This window comes from Pempheris klunzingeri, chromosome 18 (assembly GCF_042242105.1).
Source record: "Pempheris klunzingeri isolate RE-2024b chromosome 18, fPemKlu1.hap1, whole genome shotgun sequence".
NCBI classification, from domain to species: Eukaryota; Metazoa; Chordata; class Actinopteri; order Acropomatiformes; family Pempheridae; genus Pempheris; species Pempheris klunzingeri.
Window position 1 is genome coordinate 6,429,331 of NC_092029.1, and position 25,894 is coordinate 6,455,224.

The 25,894-nt window shown below is 41.1% G+C and overlaps 1 protein-coding gene across 1 annotated transcript in view; it reads right to left on the reverse strand.

Annotated features, from left to right (window-relative positions):
- The window catches only part of LOC139217865 (kelch-like protein 29), a 123,991-nt gene that overhangs the window by 89,266 nt on the left and 8,831 nt on the right, over positions 1-25,894 (reverse strand). The window contains exons 2-3 of the mRNA XM_070849346.1: positions 5,210-5,357; positions 1,817-2,323 (exon numbers count right to left, since the gene is read on the reverse strand). Coding sequence (XP_070705447.1) covers positions 1,817-2,323; positions 5,210-5,357 — 655 coding nt within the window. The remainder of the gene's footprint in view (positions 1-1,816; positions 2,324-5,209; positions 5,358-25,894) is intronic.

Here is a 25,894-nt window from a genome sequence, read left to right on the forward strand (position 1 = left end):
AGGGCAGTAGGTACCCTTGCCACACGGATATGCAGTGTTAAATGATTTAAAGCAGAATATGTAAGACCTGTGGGAGCTTGTGATTAGTGATCTCTTGGACTGAATGAGAAAGCCCAGAGAAAGGAAGGACAGCATGAAAAAAGACAGAAAGTGAGAGATAATCTGAAAGACAGAAAAGCACAGGCAGAACGAGAGCAGTGGGCAGAGACTGAGGGGCAGAGCATTATTGTGATCACAGCAGCAAAGTTTCGTATACCTGTCAGAGGTCTGCCTCGCCACTCAGGAGGCTGCTGAAGAGGCATCACGACCACTAATTTACTGCTGCTCAATGTTCTACCTATTTCCACCGTCCTTGCGATATTACTCCAATGACATGCTTGCTAATGTCTATTCAATGCCAAGCAGGGATGAAAAAACAGCTAAACTGGTTGAGGAGACGTGAGATTCAAGTGCCTCTACTTGCCGTTTGACCTTCATTGAGGCCAACACAAGACTTTGATACAGGGATGTTTTCCCTTCTGCCCTTGAAATACACCAGCAGACAAGCTGTAACCATGAAAACTGAATATATGAACGTTATCATAATAAAAAAAATATTGCTGAACTTTAAAAATCCGACACTGTTTTCCTTCTCTATATAAAAGGCTCTGTACTTTTGAAACTGGAACACTGTAATACCAATCACACTCTTTCTTTGGTCTGTTAGAGGAAGGTCAATAAATTTTGACATGAACATGTTTAATGGGTCGCGACAGTCTATTCAACACAGAAGCTAAGAAGCTACCATTCGACAGAGACCGGACCAAGCAGATGAGCCCGTCTAATTATCCATTTCCAATTCTACCTGCAGTCTCATTTCAATGTATTGCAGGCAGCCTCCAAAATAATTGCTTCTTTGCAATCTACAAGTTAATTTGCACACATTTTATTGATCAAAATGAGTCAGGAAAAAGAAAACAATCTAAACCTAAATTAAAAGCTTCATTAAATGTGAAAATTGGTCGGGGAATTGCGAACATCTGTTTCTTGTGCCCTGCGTCATAAACTCCAAGGTTAAACCAAACACCAATTTACAGCTTGCAGACTCAGGCATGAGTCGGAGCTGTGAAGCACCTTCACAAACACAGCACAAGTCAACAAGGCTTCAAACGATTTTGTGAGAGATGTGAGGGCAGGGACTGAAAGCTCTTCCTGCCTTGTGTTTAGTAGGCCTTGTGAGTATTGCAATAGGGGTGAAAAGAGAAACCTGACACACTTTTAACCAATTTCAGAGCACATCAGTGCAGATGCTGCTGTTGTACAGCAGTATGAGATCAGCACAACATGTTTCTCTTTCCAAAGAATCCACTATAGGCATTATTACAGGTTTTTAGATGCAGACATCTCACTCCTGCTTTAGGTGCGCCTCCATTCTCCGCGACCTTGGAACAGCTTTGAAGTGAATTGGCTCTGGTTGCAAGCTGTATTTTAACAACCCCTTGCTTGAGTGTTTGTGGCCTTGTTTATGACTGTTGGCATCCAAAACTGCTCTGGTATACAGACAGAGGGCAGAAGCCTATGCGTTTCATTCCAGCACTGCCCCACATAAGGGGAGGTCACATGGAATAGAGAGCTAAGAGTACATTGATTTAATACCCAACACCTCCCTGGCTTGGATTCACTTCTGAGCTTAGGTTGCCAGCTGAACAGATCTGCTTTGATTTAGCCTTACACAGTCAAGTCATGACAGGTTCCATATCTGGAAGAGAGTGATTCTAAAAAACCTTACAAATATGCTTGTGAAGGGCAAACATCAGCTGAGGCTGTCTGTGCTTACCTTTAGGGTGTCCAGGGTCACTGAACTCGTACTTTCCCATCCCGACTGTTCGCAGCATTTGCAGCCCATTAGGACCATCCTGATTGTCTGCAGCTGCTGCTGCCTGTCCATTGGTCAGAGGCAGGGTGGGGGGCTGGATGAGGCCAGGGTGAGAGGTTAAATGGCCATTGCCCATCACGCTGTGAGGGTTTGGATGAACCACCTGGTTGGCTTGGGCAGTGAGGGCAGACGGTGCAACTGAGGGCTGAGCGGAGGGGTACGGAGGCTGGCTGGGCATGCTCAGAACCATAGAGGGCGGCTGCTGGGTTGACTGTGGCGTCAGCTGGAAGTGGGCGGTCATGAGAGGGTGTTGTGGGGGTACCGTTGCCTGGATGGATGGGGTTACTCCTATGATGGGTGACTGCGCAGTCACACTGTGGTTGTAAGAGGGCGGCTGGGGGAGGGCATAGGTGTGGGGCAGGAGGCTGGGCTGGCTTACCACTGCAACTGGTGCAGCCCAGGTCGGACCTATAGATAAAGAAACACACAGATGAGCAAAAAGAAAGCGATTAATCAGTTGCATATCCACTATAAAACCATGTAAATGTGGTCTTTCTATACTGTTGACTGATTTGCAGTGTTTTGGTAAGCTGCAGACAAAGCCAAAAACAAGGGCAAAGTGTTGATTTTAAGTCTGGTATTAGATGATCAAATAGAGACAGAAAACAGTGTGAGAAGACAGATTCCAGCTTGAGTCTGTTCCTCTCCACACCACAACTGTCAGTTTGCTACTCAGCTTCAGTCCAAGTTTGCTTTTGACTCATCTTCAAAGTATTCAACATTCAACTTGATTCAACTTGAGACCAAGAATATATTATATACAAGATTATAATACTATATACGAGATTAAGAGATGTTGCTACAAGATGAACAAATGCTTTTCTGAACATGAAAGCAGTCGACATTATTATCTGTGTAGGACTCTGTGTTTACCCAGACACTCTGAGCCAATCATTTCTCTACCCCGAGGCGTTAGATGCTGAGGCTGTGCTGGGAAGACGCAGCCATATTGGACCTGAAGGCTGCCTCCCTCCCTCACTTATTCGTTCCTACTCCCTCATCTCTAGCTCCTCCTGCCGTGGTCCAAGCTCCAAAAATAGCCTACCAGTCTGCCAAGGGGCCAAAGGCTAAGTCTCAGCATGCTAAAAGCTAAAGAAAAAAGGAGCCCACATTATTCATGATACTAGCCCTGCTGATATAATAGTCTGGGCAGAGGGGGATGGAGAAGGAGGGAGAGATAAAGACAGACAGCATGAGGAAAAGAAAGAAAGAGGGTGGGAATAGAAGGCTCCAGAGGGGAAGCCAGTTCCGTTCATAATTCATGTGTCATTGAGCTAATTGGCACCAACACTGTATTTCATTTCCCTTCTTTTGTGGCTCATCTTGATAAAAGACTTCTAATCAAATGGGTTAGTATAATAATTCCACATCTTATAATGTTCATTTTAATGCAGTGATGGAAGAATTTGGTATATATACATAGCATCGTCCCTCCAATTCTGTCTTTGTCCTTCAATCTTTTGCCTGAAAAATACATAACTAATTAGGCAAACAATTTCATTAACACGACCCAACATTGACCTACACTCATAGACCTTTGCAGCAAACAAGTTGATGCTATTGCATTAATATTAAATGTATTCAGTGGCTGTTATTGCCGTCTTGTACCTCAGAATTGAGATTTTCAAAAGAGCCACATTCCCTTTAAAATACTCCACTTCCTGTTTATTTACTTATTCCACAATTTACTTAAGTGTAAAGCATAGCATCAAAAAAGAACTATTTTTGTACAAAGAAACTTAAGTTGAAACAAAACTTCTTTTTCAAAGACAAACTTTCTTTAAACAGACACAAGAGTGAAGTTTCTGTTGAAAGAAACCGTTGATTAATTCTGGCACAGTTGGCACACAACTTTCTGGCAACACAGTTCACTGAAGTGTGGAGAGGAGCTGGCTTCGTTGCAAACGCCAGTCACAGTTTGTAATATCGCACACACGCAAATCAATATGCAACACTATGCTCGGATTTGAGAGTCATATGCGACAGCGTGCTAGGTTGGTGACATCTCACTCTCCTCACGCTTCACTCCAAGCTGTGGTGTGGGTGTGGGAGCTGCAGTGGTAGGAGGAGGGCAGGGAGTGACACCTCGTTCACTTGCACACAATAATAAGACCTCCAGAGCACCATGGCCAAATCAGCCAGACCCTCAATGCACCACAGGAGGCAGTGGCCACGCAGCAGGGGGGAGCACCACCGCAGGAGGCAAAAACAGAGCTCCATAAGATCCTATTACAGCTGCATCCTTCCATCATAAGAGCGCCTCAAATGGTTTCAGCTACAGAAACACTCCTCGTGGGTAAATGATCAAACTGTTTAATAATTAATCCACGAACCAATCTATATGTAAGGTACGCAATTTATAATTAGGAGGCAAGTGTACAAGCAGTAGCAAGGGCTGAAACATGTTTTGAGCATGATGCTTTTCTACCACAGAGTAGCAGCTGTCTACAATCTGGATTTGTTGAGCTGGAATTTCCAGTGGAACAAGCTCTGTGCCAGTATTATTCTTAAATGAGACACATTTGTGATGAGCAGGAGGCAGAGGCCAGCAGAGCAATGGAAGGAAATTAACTGCTCTAGGGCAGAGCCATTCTGGGTGAGTTCATTACAATAAGAGTAAAAAACTTCAACATTGGCTTAACTCGTTAATGTCGGGTGTGCACACTGCGCTGCAAAGTGCTCTGTACAAATTTTAAAGGGGCTTAAACAGAATAAGGTTGACATTTAAATTAAACCTGGTGGAGATCATTTAGAGGACTTTCAGAGTTTCTCTACATAGGTTTAATTTAGACTAAATCAGCTTCAGTTAGTGACACAATAACATTAACAAGGACAATAAAATGAGAGCAGAGTTGGGGACTGGAAACCTTGTGAATATGCAATACAGATTAATACTTTTCTCTCTTTTTTTAAACTTCCTGATATCACACTGACATTCCTATATTAATGTGCATAATTAAGCTGGTTTATGCAAAGATGGTGTTTGTTGGTGTTAATTATGCATGATTGGATATGTATAGTATGCATGTTGTGGAGACAAGCATGTATTTTATATAGGGCAAGGCAGCCAAGATGTCTCATTAGCATTGCATGCTAGTGTAGCTGACCAGAGCCGTCTGGGGTGAAGCACATAAGTATGTGTGCAAGTGTGTGGATCATGTACATGCATACATCTGCTGCGTGCAGGCAACCTGACATCACTATAAACCCATATAAAGTGGAACCAGTGAATATGTGTATGTGTCTGTCAGTGTACGTGTACAATATGTAAATGCTGTGTGTGTGATTCATTACCGGTGGGCTCGCTGTCTCGATGTTGCTTGGCAGGGGGCTCATCTGTATCCCAGGGTGTGAGCTGGTTGATGGGCGTCTGTCCCCACCTCACCCCTGGAGCCAGCAGCAGTCCTGGGGTCTGGCTGTCTCCAGGAGAAAGACCCGAGACCTAAAGCACAGCAATGATAAACAACATGTCTGATTGAAGCATCACATGAGAAGAAACAAAAACCCTAAAAAATATCCTATGCGCCATAAATTTAGATCCCATACAAAGTAATGTGTTTGTAAATAACCATAAAATCTGTGTTATCACCCACTGTGGTTAAACATTTCATTTTATAGCTTGAAAGAAAAATTCAGCACATCATGCACTGTTTTTTTAAGTCATTGAATCGAGCTATAATGATGGAGCGTGGCACACAATTAGCAGTGAGTGAGTGCTGATTACAGCCTATATATAATGGAAACAAGGAAAATAAAATCTTGTTCATGGCCTCAAGAGCCTTTGCAAAAAGACCAATATTTCTCATTTATACACTAATAACAATTAACTTTCTAGTGTGGGCTACTTTCAAATTCGGATCCTTCCCCCTGAGACTGTGTATATCTTAATTTTGCAATGAATTAAACATTGTGCTCAGTCAAGTGAGATAATAAAATTCTGAACACAAATACGACAAATAGAGTAAATAAAAAATCCTTTTGCAAGGATGAGAGAAAAGAAAAAAAATGTAATTTCTAAAAAGAAAATGAAAAGCTTGGTGACAATGTGTGTATGGGGGTAAAACCAATGCAACTTCACCAAACCAAACTAAAAATTCCCTAAGCCGTTCTTTGCGCCCACATCTCTAATATTTTGCTCTGGTAGGGGAGTAAGGAATGTTATCAGACAAGCCCAGGCTGATGAAAACACAGGGTCAATCACCACTGGACCCCTGAGCAATATTCGCCTCTTTCTATCTGCAGTTTGGACGCTCGGTCTAACAACCAGGCAGGGAGAGGGCAGAGCCAAGCCTGATTCTCCTGCTCGCCCCAGCCAGCCTCCTGAGTTAATAGAAAAGACCTGGTCACCAGGCCCCTCCTGTGTCCTCCTGGCTGATCCCTCCATCCCTCCCTCCATCCCTCAATTCCATTATCCTCCCTGACCTGCCGTCCACTTCATCAAGCATGCCATCATGCATTCCAACAGCTGTGTTGACAAAGCCCCGAAAGAGTGCAGGCTGACCACACCACGACAAAAATGCAATACAAGCAATTCAGTTCACACTGAATTGATGTGCAGCTTTACATATCAGATCAATCCCATTTGTGGGAAAATTCACCCTCGCTGTTTTAAGATGGATTTACCACAGCTTTACAAGGCATTTAACACTTAAAGACATTACATGGTATTGATGCAGCCCAACATCTGCTCTGTCATAAACAACTCCACAATAGCAGACAAATTCAAAGAGTGTCACTTACTTGATAAATCCATACTGAAAGTTATCTGACAGTTTGTAAGTGCTGGGGGCAAAAGGGAAAAAAAAACGAATGGAAACATCTCAAGGCAAAGTAGAAAACACAGTGATGGAGTGAGAGTATGAAGCTGGGTTTAGAGGGGAGACAGACTGTCAGGTCTTTTTGTCCAGCGCAACATGTCGACTTCAGACAAGAGAAAACTGAAATGGTTTACTCAGAGAATGCCCTAAGCGCTCAATTCCATCTGAGAGCCCTGGAGACTGGGAGAGGGAAAATTTTGACCATTTTCAAGGTGAGGAGTTGCTTTCTATAGCCCAGTATTTGTTTTAAATGAGTGTTTTTCCTCCTCCATACTGTGTGCTTTACTGTTTTCCTCTCCAGCCATGCTTTACCTTCCCCTCTATACAGGCAACTCCTCATTAACTCGCGGCATTGACTCTCTTGCTTTCCTTTAGCCCTGCACCTGCCTCATAATATTCTCTCATTAATACTCCCACCCATTTACCCAAAACAGAGGAAAAAAACAGGAAGAATCTCTTGTGCTGAAAGGCAATCCATCTGTCACAGTTTTAGTGCACCAGGAAAAAAGAAAAAAAAAGGTTCTTAGTCAGCGCCATCACATTGACAGCATATCAGCCAGGCTCAGGAACAATCCTGACTTGAAAATGATCAAGGTTAGATAGGAAGTACACACAGAGACGCATACACACTGGAAACACAAGCGTGTATGCACACACACAGCAGGTGATAATACATGTGCACACACACTCATAGAAGCCAGGAGATATCAGAGGGGATGTTTATTAAGATGGCAGACTTGCTGCAGGTAGGCAGGAAGGTACTGCAAGTTCTGGGACAGCGCCTGCCATTTTCTCTCAATTTTATTTGCTCTTCCCATTTCCAGTCCCCTCCTCCCTGGTCGCCCATTATCACCGGGCAGCAGATGGTTTCCTCTGACTCGACAAAAACCATGCTGGAGAAGAGGAGGGGAGCCAGATAAATAATTTTTGAGTCGTGCCAAGCCATTCTGTGTTTGTTGTCAAGCTGGCTGGGGAAAGGTTATTTTGTACGGTAAGCGGCATCCGTGCATATGGACCACATACTGTAAGTGTGGAATGTGGCACAGACACAGACAAAGGTGCAATCACACATGCATACCTATACACATGAGTCTGCATGTCTAACTGTATGTACACATGAAGGACGCCATCTTTATTTGAGTTTCACTGCAAGTCACAAGCAACTATGTGCCGAATGGGACTTGTTGTGATTATCCATTAATCTGTTAAATCTTTTTCTGATTATTTTAATGTTTGGTCTATGAAATGTCCAAAGATAGTACTTTTTGCTGTGAAAAGTCATAGAAGTGATATTGTGCTATGTTTAACAGGAAATTGTTGGAATTTTTTTTCGATACTGTACTGTAATTGAGAAAGACCGTCTATTTTCATCCCTGCCCTGTAAAGCTTTTCTCAGGATTTGAAGCAGCTATCCATCTGCTCTTCCTGCACAATCACACATGACAACACACATGCATGCACTGCAACGCTATATGGATCTTTCCCCCTTCTCAAACCTCTGAATGTTGCAGACATGTCAGAATCAGTGTATTGAAGAGAGGAAGATAAAATCATGGCACATCAGGCCTAAATATATACTTGTCCTCCTCCGTCCGTGCAGCAGAGACGGCAGTCTGATTCTGGCTGGCGTATCAGCCATTTTCTCGGACATGGCAAACAGTGACATCTGTCATTATGTGCACTCTACTATCTCGCAATAGTAGGCAGCAATAATGTGCCTACCAGAACCTCTTGCCCCTGGCCACCATCTGCTGTGGGCACATATAGGCGGGGCCGCGTGGTGATCCAGGGCTCTGGGCTCTGATTGCTTTGAGTCATCCTCAACATCCAAATCCAAATAAACAGAAAGCGTTTGCTTATGGCTTTGAGTTTTCATTTTGTTCGAGCCAGCCCTTGTCTGTGTGAGGTACTGCATCAGTTCAATCCTATATTAACACGGAGTAGGACACCAGGCTTCTACAGAGAACTACTAGCACGGACATTGTGCATAAGCTCCAGCTTTTTGTACCTAATGTGCTTGTAGTATGGACCAGTATACCTAAGCCTGAACGCATTGTGCTCCATCCTGTTAAGAGATGGCTTCAGTTTCCCCAGAGAAATTACTTTATTGCACGACTCGGGGAGAAACGGCAAGAGAGAGCGAGAGAGTGAGAGGGATGAGTATGTCTATAACACCCGGGTCCCACTGGGGTAAACAACGTTACAGCACACACTGATCAAATCAACTAACTGCTATGAGATTTAATAACAGGTCCGGGTGAAAAAAGAGGAGTACTGTAGTGAAAGCAAAGCTGGTTTGGAAGAAAAAAGAGAGGGAGGGTTGAGGGAGGGCCTGGGTCTTAAATGGAGAAAGGGGCACACACAAACACACACACAGAGCAAGTCAGTAACAATACCACAGTGAAAAGCTAATCTCGTGAAATGTCATTAGCACAACTGTCAGACACAATGAGATAGCAATGCGCAGGGTGCAGGCCAGTGCTACACCGGTTGATTATGTTCTACTTTTTAAGGTTCAGTGTTCCTCTGGTGGCAAGGCTCTTTGCACGCGAAGAAAATAACAGACCCCAGGCAAGGAGGAGGTTCACTGTTGTGTGATATCACTCAGCTGGCGTGTTAATCAGGCCTGTTAATGTGCAGTTGTTTCCTTGATACCTTTACCAGTTAATCTATTCCAAATGGATGGACCAGGAAGGTTCCTGGTGGTCCAGTGTGGAGCTGCCATTATGGTTTAATTTAAATCCATCCGACAAAAAATACACCTCCACAATCAGCCGGCTATCTCTGGGGAGATGCATGTACACAAATTTAATTAGAATCAAATTTTCAATAACAGCAGTCACAGCAGCGCCTTGCTATATTGTGTGCACCCGTAAAATAATATCACATTGTAATTCCACACCATGAACAAATCATAAAAAAACTGTATGTGCAGACAAGGAAATGAAATTCAACTCCGACAGAATGGCTTTTTCTTCCCTTTGGCCAAGCATGGACAGATACAGCGAATTTGGCTGAAATGTGGAGGGTGATGGAAATAATGGCTTTCCTCAGAGAAAGGAAACAGAAAGAATGGCAGTGAAGGAAGGAGAGAAAGATTGAGAGGCAGAGTAAGACAAACCCATCCATCACATAGCCTTGTATCATTGCCTTTGACAGATCATTTTCAGTTTTTCTAAAATGGAGAGAAAGAAATCTTTTTCCTCCTCCTGCTCTGTCCTAAAGCGCCAATCAAGTGTGGTCCGAAACTGACCAGGAGCGCTAAGAACTGTACAAAAAGGGCACGACTCATTTTCTTTCGAACATTATTCACTTACTGTATAGAGGTATCTCTTTTCCATGACAACGCGCTGACAACTAAATGTGCAGTGGATTTGTTCTGGACTTCCGTCATAATGGTGCTGAAAGCTGGAGCCGAACCATGGGGCAGCTGTGTCCAATCTATTAAACTGGAACATAGCAGAGCATCTCGCGAGTAAACAAAGAAACTACTGCGCCATTTTTGGCAGCCATCTTAAAATGGAGTGGTGCTCCAACGTGCCGACCGGCGTGGAGGCAAAGACGGAGAAGGTGCGTATTCAGTGTGATGGCTGCATGCTGAAGAGGCAGAAAGGAATTGAGGTAACATTTCTTTTTACTCCAAATGATTCATTGTATCACACTATCACAAGTGTGACCTGATACTGGGATTAGACATATCCAGTGCACTGCGGAAGCTATACAATGCTGCATTTCTTGAGCATTAAAAAGGAAATCTTGTGTAGTGTTTTAAGACCTTTCTGTAATTTGGGGTAGCTCATATCATAAATGACACAAAAAGTCAGAGACATTATTACAGAGAAAAATCTGTGGCATAGCTCTTATCAAATCCCCCTCTGTTCATCCAGTTTGATGCCCAATTTGAAAAATTAAAAATTAACCTCCTTCGGCTACAATTCAAAATCATTTTGGACCAACACTTGCATTACATAATCAGTCTATAACCTTGTGTTTTCTCACTATTATTGTCCATAATGAGAAGGAACAAAGAACAAAGGGAATATTATGTAGGAAAAAAAATTGGCAGCTAAATGTTTTTTAACAGCCAAAACATTTCTGTTGTTAGACTCATTAATTCAGTTTATTTTATTTTTCATCAGTCTACTCAACAATGGATGCCACAATTTACCCATAGCACCTGCCTCTTTCTTAAAGACGTATAGCAGTTTTAAAACATGTCATGTCTGTAGGCACCATAAACACCGAAACAATAATTACTTTATATAAGAAAAATGTCACAGCAGCTATTACTAGTGATTGACTTGTCATGAAAGTCAAAGCAATTTGTGCAATGAAAAATGAAAATTCAAACAGAGTAGATCCTTCAAGGTGCCTATATGAACAACATATGTATGTCTACACTGGCCCCCATCAGCATGACGGACAAACATAATGAAAACATGCAACACAATCGCCTGGTGGCTATATATGCTATTGATGCACCCCAGAAAGGACTACGGATACAGACTCTATAATTTCAAGCCTCAGGCCAAACGACTGAAGGGGAACGGACTTCACTTCCACTGAAATTCCAACTTAGACACCCCGACAGCTCGGCAAACTCCTGGCTCGACGCACACGTTCCAGAAAAGAGAAGCGTGATCGCAGGGGCGAGGCCGACAAGCTTCAGTGGCAGAGCTGGGCTGGAAACCCCGCCTAATATCCCATGAGTGCTCTGAGGTTGCAGCGCTTGCCCTCCAAACCCTACCTCAGCCCTTGCTTTTCTTGTGTTTTCTTTTCTCCTGCAGATAGAGTAAAGGGGTTGTGGTGCTACAGCACTATGAACATGTTTTATCTGTGGGACTAAGCAGCAGTGGTTAGACTTTTTAGAGAAGGTGACTAGTGCTAGGACATGTGAGCTGTAGAGACTTCCTTATGTCATAGTAACACCTCCCAGAGGACTGTGTCAGGGGCCATGCTGCCCTCCGTTGGCACTGGCTGGGACAGTGAGAGACATAGGTCTCCAGCAGGCCATGACCCTGCCTGATATGTGGTGAGTGTTTGGGGAACAAAATATCCACTGCCTGTCACAGTAGCAGCCTTGGAGACTCCAAGACGACTGTGTAGTTCTTGTCTCTGGTTGAAAGTGAGGGAAAATTACAAAATGTGTGGCCTTGTGTGTGTGTGTGAGACCATAGAGTGCGTGCGGGGCTTTAATAAGTGAACGTTAACTGGGCAAACAGCCATTTAGCGCTAAAGAATAAATTGAATTTATATTGATATTGCAATATGAAGGGAAACATTATCTGCTTTGCCAAGAGTGCAGTGTTGGGAGTTTCTAAATGCATTTTACAATGCATGCAATCTGCAAGCCAAATACTGGGCTGATAGGCCAAAAACCAAATGACAATATGGCAGGGCTGGAAATAAGGGATAAAATGCAGGGGATGCTTATTCCACAGATCCACATATAGCAATTCAAGTTCCAAACTAGCATACCATCTGAACAAAAGAATTTCATTTCCACCGTGTTCATACATGCATACATTCTTGGCTGTCTCACATGCAGCACTTCAGCTCTGCCAGTGGCAGGAGTACGCTTTGTTAACATTGTAATGTTTAATGAAATAGTTGAGGCAATTTCTTGGGGTTAACACAGAGTTTGTGCTAAAGGTCTTTATGCAATCAGATTGCTATTGTAGCAGCCAAATAGTTTTGAAAAAATCTTTCACTCTTTTCACTTTTTACTGTAAAAGTCAAGTTAGTTGCTGTGCTCACCAACTTTCAGTTTGGAAGAAGAAGCTACATACCTCAGTTAATACTGCTCCTCTCCCATATGCCGTTTGCATGACCATAACCTCACACCTAAGTACATTACTCAACCCCCTCGGTACTTGTGTCACTTGAATAGTAACTGGTAAAAGGATGTGAAGGGGGGGGCAGGAGATGTTATTCTTGTGAGAAAATCACTTCACAGTGTTGAGAGGTTTAATTGATCTCTTGAGAGTTCAGTAGTTGTTGTACTTGAGTTCACATGTCCAATGAGGGCAACTATATGTTTGCAGATCATCTTTAAGGATTGTCTTTATTGGACTGCTGTCTGACTTGATGTATATGAGAGACTAACAAGATGGGAAAAAAGTCTATTAATAGTAATATCATCAAAAACTAGAGTCGAGCAGGTGTGATGCATGTTGGCAGAACAGACAGACACTCATTATGTGATGCATGCATTGACAGATTATAAAAGTGACAGAGCCGACAGGCAGTTAGACGGATGCTACGATCCCATGGAGCCTCCTATTGACTTTCACTGGACACAGCGATCTGGCAGATAAAGAAGCAGGCTTTGGTCAATAGGGACCACAAGTATAGAACAATCAGGTTTCTGGCCAACACTCATGCTAGTCTGAGCCAAATGTGAGCCCTGAAATTGCTTATTTCAAACCAGATGGTATTAAAGGAAGCAGGGCTGTATTTTGTTTCAGTCCCCTTATACATCTATAGGATTCAGTCTGCTAAAATCCACCTACTGAAGCATTTTATAGTGTTACATCACCTCAGTACCTGGAAGGCAAAATCTCTAATCAGAATACAAGTGTGAGTAATTAAACTGAAAATACAGGCACAGCCAATGGCCAGAATTTGCTGCAAATGTGCTTAATTAATGACGCAGTGCTGCTACATTATGAGAGCATGATGACAAAATTCATCAGCTCCACTCGGATGAACTCTGGACACTGAAATGAATATTCCAGTTGGCTACAGAGTGCCTATCACCTTTCATTGTGGTTCCTAAAAATAGCAGTATTAAGTGAGGTACAGCAGAATCTGCATAACTGCTCTGTCAAATCAAAACCCCTCATGGCTCCACTAAGGTATATAATTACCAGTGTGCCTACAACCCTCTTACTATCTGTTATTACTGCAGCCTTTTATTCACTTCAGGGCATTTTCTGGTAAAAGGAATAAAATGTACTATAGTCCACGATACGAGAGCTTCACAAGAAAACAAAAAGGTTTTCATATTCTAAATGCGGATCTATTTTATGGAAGTAACATGATTTGAGGTGGGATATGGACTTGTGCCTGAGCTTTTATAAGTCAAAAAGACAAGCCCACATACAGCAGTGCATAGGCAGCCACATGTGTAACTTGTGGCAATTTTCAAACCTTTGAGGTTTCAGTCTTGGAGCTCCAGCTCTGCTCCCCCAGGGTTTAAGAGGAGACTGAAAGACTGGTTTATCCCACAAGATGAAGTGGTCAGTGCAGCTCTGTGCTTCTACAAGCACAGGGGGGAGTCCACGCAGCGCACTGCTTGGGGTAAGATATACACAGGAGAGACATGCTGGGATCATTAGAGACCCAAGACTCCTAAAGAAACTGAGAAATAGCCATGAACTACACTGAGGCAGGTGGATAAACAGACCTTCGCTTGAATTATGGGAGGATTTTTTTAAGCAAGGGCTTTTCTGTCTGTTTGGAGTCGCCTTTCAACTGCCTGTGAATGAGCTTCACTTGATTTGGTCTAATGTTGTTGGTTTTTCAAATGCTAATGCTATTCTATACAGATGGCAAAAGTAATTTCAAGGTCCATATCCTGTGTCGAAAGTTACAATTGACAAGTAAAATTAGGATCTTTTTGAAGATTGGTTGATGTCTCCATGCTTGTTTCGTTCCAAAACAGCACACAATTTGGTGTAAAAAAACAAACAAACTAACAAATCTACACCTAGTTACAAAAGTCAAGTCTGCATAGACATTCTTGAGGAAACTATGCCTCTGGTTGTCCACTCATAATGAACTCCATTCCATCATTCAATATTGTAAGAATAACAGAGGACCCATGTTTTATTGCTAGAATAAATTGATTTCTGAGTTTAGAGAGTCAGTATTGTTAAATGCTTCACTATAAGCACTGGAAAAGTTATGTCTCGTCTAAGAATATATTTTAAAGAGGTAAAATTCATGAAAATCGCTTGTCAATTTTGTAGTTCACAGACATTTTGTATTTTGAAGATGTCCAGCTCTCCTCAGTATACTGAATATATACTCCAGACTAACAACAGTATTGTAGAGAAATCAAACAAAGAGTAAATTTGTCAAGAAGAAATGTCTCTAGTTTGTTGGCATCCAGTTTTACCTTAAAACTTAGAAAGAATAACAGTTCAGTATCTATTTCAGCAGTCTCAGTGCCAGTAAAATGGGCAGGCGTACAAAGATTTGCTTTGGATCTTTGTAGCAGGTACATGCACAAATAAATTTTGTAAAAACTAGGACTTCAAAAACAAGAAGAAAAAAAAAAACATTCTTGAAATGCCTTTTTTAGTCCCTTTGGTATTTGAAAAAATAATTTTGTTATTCGATTTACTTGTTTGTTGAGAGAGATGTGAAGTGTTTCTACTTCATGGACACAGACAGACAACATTAATATTCATGGGTTAGATGATTAATCACTTACATGGATGACTCATGTTACTAAAAACTGTTCCTGCAGCCAAATATAAAACTAGAATACCAATGAGTGTAAAAGTGGGGCTTAATACCTTAGGTGTCTTCTTTCTCTGTCATTTTACTTACGTAAGAAGACACCCCACACACACCCACTGATCAATAAAATGCAAAAACACAGACCATCACTAGTTTAAATGCTCCTTGGATACAACAATTCTGGATATCTGCATTGGCTCTTGCTCAAAACAAGCAGCCCAGAAAACATGCAATTTAACAAATGTGACTTGAAAAGTAAAAAAAATTCCCATTAACGGCATTATCTGTAAATATGGGTTCCTTTCCTTTGCTGCAGCAGCATAGTTTTTGAGTAAAGTTTTTGGGGCATTTTATCTAAAGGTCCCTGTTCTTGACCAGGAGTGTGCAGAGTCCCTTTACTGTATCTGAATGAGGTAATGATGCCACTGGAGGCGGGCTTTAAAGACACCTCTGTTGTCAGCAGCAGCACCTGTGCTGTACACAGATTCCTATTTCCCTTACACAACCCTGCACACTGGTTCCCTGTGCACTTGTTGACAGGAGCTTGTAATCTGAAATAGTCTGCCGGGTTGAGCTGTTAAGTCCCTTGTAGGAATGGGATATAGTTATGGTGGGAAGGGGAGGACGAGGAGGAATAAGAGGGACCATCTTCCCTCCAAAGCTTATTGAGCTGTCAGGTTTCAGTCCCTATCAGAGAGCACTGATTTTCTGTCACATATTTGACTGTATGTGCTTTTACATCAGTCTTTGACAAGAGCGCGTCGCATAATGGGCCCGCTTTGGTGGTTATGACCACATCAGGAAGCCTGTACACATATCGATCTGTGTTGACGCCAAATGTAGCCCTTTATTCAAATTGATCCATAACAGAGAAGCCAAGTGCTGGTTTCACACTCTGATCTTTAATGGAAACTATCAGACTGACATTGAGCGAGACATAAAGTGGAGTCATCACAAGCAGTGACATTGGGGTGACACAGAGAAAGCTAATAGTGCTAATACGTCTGAATGTGGAGACTTAACATTTCCCTTTTGCAGTGTATTCTCTGTGAATTTTGAAGAGCTGACTTGAAAGTATATTTTGGCATTAACATTTCAGTGACCTTTCCAGCACTCAATTCAGCCGTCAAAAACTATACACCTGAGAAGCAGTGAACCAAAAAGGAGCAGACACACATAAAACAATTGATGAAATGCATGTATTCAACTTAGTCTCGCATTTACTAAACACAACATTCTTGTCACGTACAGTCGCATGGAAAATATATCCATCACAAACATATATTTGACTAAACCAGAATGTAAAATAAATTATGCTTTAAAATCCCCCAGAAACCGTAACCTGTAATCTGCATAATAGAGAAGCCATTGTATTGCATTAATATTAATCTTAAGCAATGAGAGGAGACAATAAATAGGTTGTGTTTTCCATAGAGACCAGGCCTCATAATGGAGATATACAATGTGCATACAGAGGACATTGCTTGTGAGAACAGTCACAATCTCATGGCCATGCCCGGACATTAGTGAGAGTCATTAGACTCATTTAAATGAGGTCGTTAAGCCGATGAAATGAGGCCGTATATTTGAGTGCAGAAACAAAAGAAAGAGCCCACCATTTCTCATTGGTACGCAGTCTCTTCTAAGTCAAGTACGCCATAATTCTGGCTGGAGGGAAGGGCCTGGGTGAGGCATTTTGGGGGGCAAAAAGTCACCAGCTCTAGACAGTTCCTAACATACTCTATCACTGCCAAATAACCTTTAACACCAACGACTACTACAACAACTTCAACATGCTGTTAGTGTTGTATGCAGAGCTTGATAATGCAGCAATTAACATGCTTTAATTGGACATTTTATGTTATTTCCTTGAAGTTGATATTATGACTTGTTGGAGACAAAGAAAAGTCCTCTCTTACCAACAGTTCTATGGCAAGCAAAGCCTCTACACTCTCATATATTCTATGTTCAGTAAGCCATTCCAAGCAACACACTCATAGCAGACTTTTAACTGGGTGTGTAGTATTTCTACTGTAAATGTGAATTAAATGGGAAGTCTCTGTAACAATGGTTAGCCATTGCATTGCCAAAAAAAATGGCAAATGGGCCGACGCATCCTCCAAAAAATTCAAAAGACAAAATGCTAGTTTATTAATGCTCTTCAGAACAACACCTAAGCATGTTTCTGATCCGACCCCCCTATCGGCAGGACAACATCATCCGTTTTCTGATCTGATAACACTATGGTTAGGGTTTCATTAGGTTCAGACACATTCCCTTTGGTTTGGGTCACAACAAATGGGACGGGGGAGATGAGGAACAGTAGGGACAAGGAGAAAACACAAAGTAAAGCACAAGTAATGTTAAGATAATAAGAAAAATAGATGACAAATACAAAGAGACGGTGGGAGAGAGCCCAGCATGTATTGATACACGTCTACTGTGAGGTGCCTAAACACAGCAATCACTTGGTTTAGACACAAATCCTGCTTGTTCTTGTGCTAGTGCTGATCTAGGATTATGACTCTGATTAAAAACGGTGTTCCTTTTGTTGCTAAAGTCTGATGAATCAGTCAAGGGTGATACAGCCAGAAGATGTGCCCTGGAATTAATCACATCCCACCTCTTTGTTTTTGATCAAAGTGGGGCCTCTTTTCCCGTATTGCCTCATTTTCCGTGCAGAGTACCAAGACCGAGGAGGAGCTCACAAAACATTCACAGCAAAGGATCTCAAGATGAGATAGATGAATTATTAATTACCAACGTCTTTGTACACCGTAGAAAATATAAAATCATCATGTTTGTGGCATATGCGAAGTGTAAATCCTTTTTCTCTTGCAGGTTTTCTCCATTTTTTGCCCATTGCTGCAGCTGGGTGCAGCTCCATTGAAAATCTGGCGTATGGTAAATAGCCCTTAAATTAGGTCCCTGGCCTTCCAGCTTGGTTATCTGTGATGATCGGAACAGTGTGTGCTGCTTGAAAAGACCCATTTTCCCTCTGGCACATCATTTAACATGTCTCATTTACCAGGAAAATATGCAGGTCACACACCAAGAGATTTCTGGTCACATCCTTACCTTGTTCAATACAAATTTAAAGGATTGGAATTAGAACAACTATTACATTTCTTCTTCTCCTTGTGTTTCCACCTGATAAATATTAATGTTTTCTTTTTCTTTGACCACAATAAATTTTAAGTAGGTGCCTTCAGCAGAAATAGGAAAAAATAGCCTTTTTACTTGATGATAGCTCAACCTAGATCTTTGAGGGGCACGTTAATATAAAATAAGGAATACTGGACACGGTAGAAGGAATATTATGCCAGGAAGAGAACAAGAGGAGGCAGAATCACTAAGTCAAGCCATTTTAAAATGTCAGCTTACATCTTAAAGACCGTGAGAGAGAGAGAGTTAAATAAGAAAAAAAGAGTATTTTTTTATATTTAACTCGTTTGACCTGATAAAGGCTTTTGCCAAAATGTGATTGCTGTCAGACATTCAACATTGACGGTTTTTGTAATCAGATGGGCGTAGTGGACTTTAAATTGCAAAAGTAAAATAGGACAAAAAGTAAAATTATTGCATAGAGTGCAGGAATGATAGATCTTTTTATAATGCATCAAATGAAAATGTGAAAACAATGTGACAATATAAAAGGGGGCTTCTCATAGTGACGAATCTGCAGCTCCTCTCTGCTTTATTGCGATTTGACATGCATTTGGGCTGCTTTCAGTGGAGAACATAGTGGAGCCTTTCAAATAAGGAGCTAGATATTTTCCTCAGGTGTTGGTGAAGACCAAAAACAGAGCTAAAAGAGAGTGACTTCATCAGGTGGCCAGACACACAACTCCAAATGAGCAATTATATTGCTCTATGTCTGCTGGATGTGTAAACAAGCAACTGTTGCAATCAAGTTTGCCATATCAACTTAATAGGTGATGATATGTTAATGTTGTGTTAACATCTTGTTCCTGCTGCTCCTGAGTGGCCAAAAGAATCAATTACAGCAGGTTTAAGTAGAAGTATAACACAATTTAAAATACTACAACACAAGAAAAGGTCCAAAGTAAAAGTAAAAAGTATGTTTCCCTTGGAAACATTGGGAAAGGTTTCCCTTTGCCGATGTCCCAATGCACATTGTAGTCCCTAATAATTGTATTTATAAGTACAATACTTGAGTACTCAGTTATTTACTAGTACTTAATAACTATGTAGCAGCAGTGCCAAAGCAATTTGAACCCATAGTTACCTTCATCAACTGACACATAGTTGTTATTCTATGTCTTAAAATCGATTATAAATCGATAATTTCTTAAATCTTTTGAACTTTGTGTGTGAATCAGTTTCCGTTTGTGGGAGTTCAGTGCAATTTACCAGGACAAATCGATTGTATCTGAAATTTGATATGGTTAGAGACACTGACAATTCAGCCTGCAGTATTTCTGTTCTTTCTGTTTGTGTGACTGACAATTATGATTTTCTTCTTTACTAATGTTGTGGCACTGAAAGATAAAAAAAAATCTGAAATCTTGTAAGGAAAGAAATTCACAAAGCAGCAGTGACCTTGCTGATCCTTGCTGTTCTGCCTTTCTATTTCTAAATCAGCAGTTGTCATTCGGTGAATCGCAGACAGTTTATTCAACTGCAGTTATTCATTTTTAACCTCGTCAAGGTAATCATTCTGCCGGGGAATGAAGACACACCCACGTTGTCCTCAGTCTGCTTTTATTCTACTGAGGGAAAAACACACACATAGAAACACACAATACTCTGTATAAACCGTTTTATTTCCAAGTTCGCAAACAAAATTTGGAGTAACAAGACATTATATTATTATTTTCAATAATCTACACTGTGGGTTCACAAAACTCAAACTGGTTTGTCCTGACTGCCCTTCAACAAATAATCAGGAAATACTTGGAAAGACTCTTCATGGCTAACTGAGTCGACATTCTACTGCAAAGCCCAACATACACTGAGCTTGTAGCGCTTTTGGTTAAAGCCCATATTCTCTGTTCAAGTGGTATCTGACACGATTTGCTTGTTGAAATATAATTAGGATTTTGCTCATTGAGTGAACAATACAAGTCCTTGATTGTGTCAAACGGGGAATGCCCCTTCAAGCAGAGATATTGACATCCGTTTCTTGTCAAATAAGTGAGCCAAACTGAATCATGACTAGTTCTAATCATCTAAAGATACTTTATATTAATGAAGGACATGATCTTGTCAAATGTAGAACGCACTCAATATTCTCTACTATCATCATATGAAAGTCATTTAAGATGCTGGCTAGTGATCTGCATTTTCCAGCAGTAGCAGAACAACACACCTGGCTGACATTGTTCATTTGAACCATACAAACAGACACATCCGGTTATAAGTCCCTTTTATTGAAATGAAATGTTATGTTAATGATGTTTTCCCATACTTGTTTGGTGGTAGGTCTGAACTTCACTACTAAGTTTGTGTGCAGACTCATGCTGGCATCAGGAATAGAAGATGATCAAATGATGACATCACTACGGGGTTGGTCATAGATCTGCAATTGTTAACATTTAAACAGCGCTCCAAAAAGAAGCAAGTCCACAATAAATCCTGGCCTAAAAATAACACTTGCAAGCGCTGTATGCCGACTGCGCTTGGCTCGCGTTTGACAGTATTTATTGCCCCCTCAGATGCATGGCACTTCCCATAATGCCCCATGATGAAATGGTTCCAATTTTGATCTGACCTTGAAAGCATTCTCTCTATGCGCTGTTCTGACATACAGCGCCTCATCACAGGGCATTCAAGATGTGGTGGGACTGCACAACCAGTCCCCCTGAAATCAGCTTCTTAAGTCAGATGGCTGCTGGAGAATTTCCAACAACAACAAGGACAACCTCAACACAGAGGGAAGGCTACGTTGTGGGACAGAGACATCGTCTTTTTTTTTTTTAGCAAAATTGAAATATTGCTCAAACTGGGCTGACATTTAGGCTATAGCTCACAGTAATAGCACCAGCAATGGATCAAATGAACAGGGGATGTTATAATGGAAGGGGGAGCAGGCAATGATACAACAATCACACCTTACATTTTCATTTGTGTCAAACCGCAACACACACACACACACGCACACACACACACACACACTCTCTCTCCCTCTGTTTCTCATTTTCTAAATGACAGGCAATGACAGATATTACCTCCTGGCACGGCTGGTGGAGAACGACACTGAATCAGACCGCAAAGTCCACTGGAACCGAGACAACAGCACTATGCCAAACTGACAGAGATCAGTACATCTTAAACAAGACATAGAAAACACAAAGTGTCATGTACTCCTATACTGATGCTGGGATGATGCGACCTGGGACACACAAAGTTGCACACACACCTGTATAGTAATTTAAGAAATAATCATCCCAGTATGTAAAGAACGCTCCACTTCAGCACCAAGCAATTATAAAGTAATTACTTGATTTAATAAAGCTGTTACACTGACAATGATTGATTATAGTAAAATTAGTTTACTTCTAGTTGGATGAAAACAACATTATAGCTGATGTCACTGCAAAGAGAGTTTAAAAGTAAAAATGAGCACAAAAAAAATGTAAATTAAACTAATGCTAAATTTTAGAAGTGGCTGTTATTCTCAAGAACAGAGCATCATATTGTAGAGAAATATTATTTACACAGAGCATCCACTATTCTGTCACCAGTGTGGTACCCAAATATAGGTTTATTTGAAAACGTTTTCTGTTACATAGTACTGATCTGTTACAGTAGTGTAATCCACCAGATTAATCAAATTTAGTAATCATAATCTAATTGCTTTCAATTACTTTTGGATTGCTTTGCCTCGAGACTCAGTAAAATATTATGTTCAACAGACAATTTATTCCATTCCAATTTGCAGACTAATTTGAACAGGGATATTATCCTCCTCTTCAAACATTATCAACTGTTATTTCCCAGAAGTATCTAATCTGATTACGGTTGCAATATAGTTGGTAGTACTGTTATTAGAGCAGAATTATAGATGAATACAAACTGTGTGGCCTTTGTTGACAATTCGCATTTTTGTGCATTTTCTGTCAGCGGAGAGTTCCAGTACATGTGTCAGGGATTAGGATGGACTTCTAATTGTAGGCAACTCTGCTGGCCAGCTGTTGATTTCAGCAGCAAGAAATGGACTCAGTGTACAGTGGAGCAATTGTCACAAAATAGGATTGGAGAATTTATGCTAAAGCAGTCAAGAGTTGTCTGAGGTAAATTCATTACAAAATTCATAGAACCGGTCTTTATAACATAACTACAGTGATTCTCGGATATTTGCTCAACTTGCCTCCATTTCTTGGATTGGTGGAATGTTTTGCTGTCTACAAAATGTGTGTTCAAGATGCAGTAAATGTCCTCACTAAGGCCAGATTTATTATTTCAATCGTTTCCAAATATGCAGCCGTTTTTCAAAATGTTTTATATTGCCATAAACGGTGGCACAGTGGTTAAGTTGCTACCTCTGCTGCTTCACAGCAAGCAGGTCTTGGGTTTGAACTTGTATCTGCATGAGTCCAGACATGCAGGTTGGCTGGTGACCTGTCTGGGGTGTGCACCACATCTCACTCTACTAACAATTATTTTGATTACTGGCAATGTTGTGTGTATCACCATGTATCATTTTAATGCGGTCATTTTCTGCAAGAAAAGTACTTTTATTTTGATAACATTTTGCTTATGATACCTCTGTACTTTTAGTAAGTAATTGAATACAGATATTTGACAATTTATAATGGAATATTTTTATGTTGTTTGATACCGAGAATACTTCATCCACCACTGTTTAATTCTAATAAGCACCTGTATTACTAAATATCCAATCACTGGGCGATTTAAAGTAAATTATGTATTTTTGAGAAACAGACCGACATCAACAGCAACTTTGCCATTGGCCCTCTGTATTTTACTTTAATATCAGCTACATTTAAGTGGTCTCTTTAATAAACTGTGGATCAAATCAACTGTTGTAATGATGAGTGTGGTGATGCCATTTCATGTAAGGCTTTGTTCTTGTCACTAAACATTTCAACTGTGTAAAAACTCCTCCAAAAAAAACTAGTAATCTGAGCAAAGATGAAAGGAAAACATTTACATGGTGTATACAGCGGTTGTGGTTATGGCAGAGGTGCACTTGGGCAGTGTGATGATGCGTGGAGCTCCTAATGAGAAACACCAAGCTCCCAGTAATTTGTTAGCCTGAGTTAAGGTCAAACCACAAATGCTGCATGATTGAGTCTCCCCCAAAGTCCCTATTAGAATTTGCATTTAAAATATATCTATTATTTATGTGTGTATTATTAAAATGGCTGGCTGTGGATCCCTTGAGCACAGTGCACACGGAAGGCCCTAAGCAACTGGGCCACAATAGTAGGGGCCGACAATCAAATAATGGACAAAGAGAAATGGAAGACTAATGAGAGAGAGAGATAAAAAGAAAAGTTGTCTGGTGTTTAAGAAAAGGGTCCGTCATAATGAGGTCCTTGTTAGATTTCCAAAAGCCCAACTTCAAGCACCATGTAACCTTCTAAATCTTTTTGACACAGCATACAAGATTTGTTTGTTACTTATGATGGGTGACATCATGTCCTTATACAAACAATTCCTAAAATGTTAGTATGGTTTTACCTCGTGTAAAGATATATGGAAATGTGCTATGCTTAAACTTTGACATTGCTATAGATAGTTATGGTGTTAAATCCATAATTTCAGTGCCTCTGCAGTGGCAACAAGATGAAAAGTGAATCAGGATACACCATTTAGGGCACCATGAATGCCACTGAATTTTATGGTAATTCATCCAGTAGTTGGACTGGCCAGCCGTCTTTGGTTGGCCCTTGGGCCACACAGTAAAGAGCACAGTTCCTTTTCAGCGTACTCCGTACTTCAAGTGGTGTGTTCTTCAACGGAGACTTTGAAACCAAACAAAACATGGCCAAGGTCCTTCCCAGCTATCAGCTCAGGGAGGAAAAGAGCACAAAGTCAATTGACTAATGATTTTATTTCCAAGTATTTACAGGAAGCCTCTCTTAAGCCTTGTTTATTGTCTCTTTTGTGCATCCAACTGAAAACCAAACCAAGTCAAGCAAAGAATTTTCAAAGCAAAGGCTGTCAATGTCTATTCACAGTCAAAGAAAGTGCAAGCACTCTTACCCACCCCTTTCATATAAGAATAAAGGATAAATATCTTAGTTTTATCAGGAGTCAAGATTCAGCCTCAGGCAGCATCCGAGGGCAATTGTCCATAACTCCTCTTTGTGTAGCGATGTTCATTTGCACAAATATAGCCTGGGCAGCACACCAGCCAACCATGGAAAAAGTTTCTTTCGCTGCATGTAGCTGGTGCTGAGAGCACGTCCGGACCTTAATACCACAAATGTGAGACAAAGCTGAAAGATGTGACAGACATGCTAAAGATAGATGTATTGTTTACCTGTGCGTCTTAAACACTACTCCATCTGCCTCCTCACTGATATCTGATATTCCACATGACATGACTGATGCTTTAAAAGCCTGCATTCACCATCACCTTTCGTATGGTGTTAACCTTAAGGTGGCAGCACTTTGAATGTCAACCCCTCCACATGTGGACCTTTTTAAATGCCACCGCTCTTTATTCTGCAATTGTGGAACAGGACGGACAAAGGGAGAGGGGGGTGGCTATGGAGGACGGGGAACAATGCTGGCAGACAAGTTTTTTTTTCCCCACTAGAGGAAAGCCAAATGACATACAATCAGCTAGGCTCAGCAGGGGGTTCATTTAACACTTGAAGGGGAATATGGGTACTAAGTGTGGGCCTTTGAAGGGCTAGCAACCTGATCCACTCATTTGATGATGTGTTCAATTACATAGATGGATGAATGGCAGCAGAGATCGCAGAGTCTCCTTCTTTGGGTGCACTGAATTCCTTTCTACGGCTTTACAAAAATAGCCTAAAATGTGCAGCAAATACTTTTTATAGACGAGGTATGTCTCAACAGTTTCCCAACATTAGTTTCTACATTACACTTCTCTGTAAATTAAGATTCCACATGTAGACCTCTGAATCAGATACACTGGTTTTAATGGCTTATTTAAAACCTGTTTTAGGCTATGTCTTGGTGGAAATCTTTTCAATATCAAACAGTTATTAAAACACATGTGGGTTTGACAAAAAGTTTGTCACAGAATAGCAGATGTGGTCACAGTCTGAATCCAGTCAAATACATGGCTGAAAAGCAAACTTCCAGAGGAATTTTTAAGCTTTGAGGAGCCATATTTTGCACCAACATAATGACCTCACAAACAATTCATACCATTTTTACTTCGGAAACTTGCCCTAGTTTAAGACCAGTGGCTTTAACTAAAGCTGCTCACAGCCTGGAACAAACTGCCAACTTTTTACATCCACCAGTGCAAGTGTCTAATAATCATAAAGGTAAATTTGTGTGAAGTATCACTTCACCCTTTGACACAAACCTCTCACCCCCTGATGAGGAAGTGGAGGAGTGAGATGTAGTGATGGCTGCGATGACAAATGATAATGGGAAATTCAAGACGACAGCCACTTCAAATTGCCCTGGGATCAACATTGACCCCATGACACTTCAGCGAATCGCGCAAATCTGACAGCCTTCCACATGCTGTGGAGTGCAATGTGTCTGACCACAG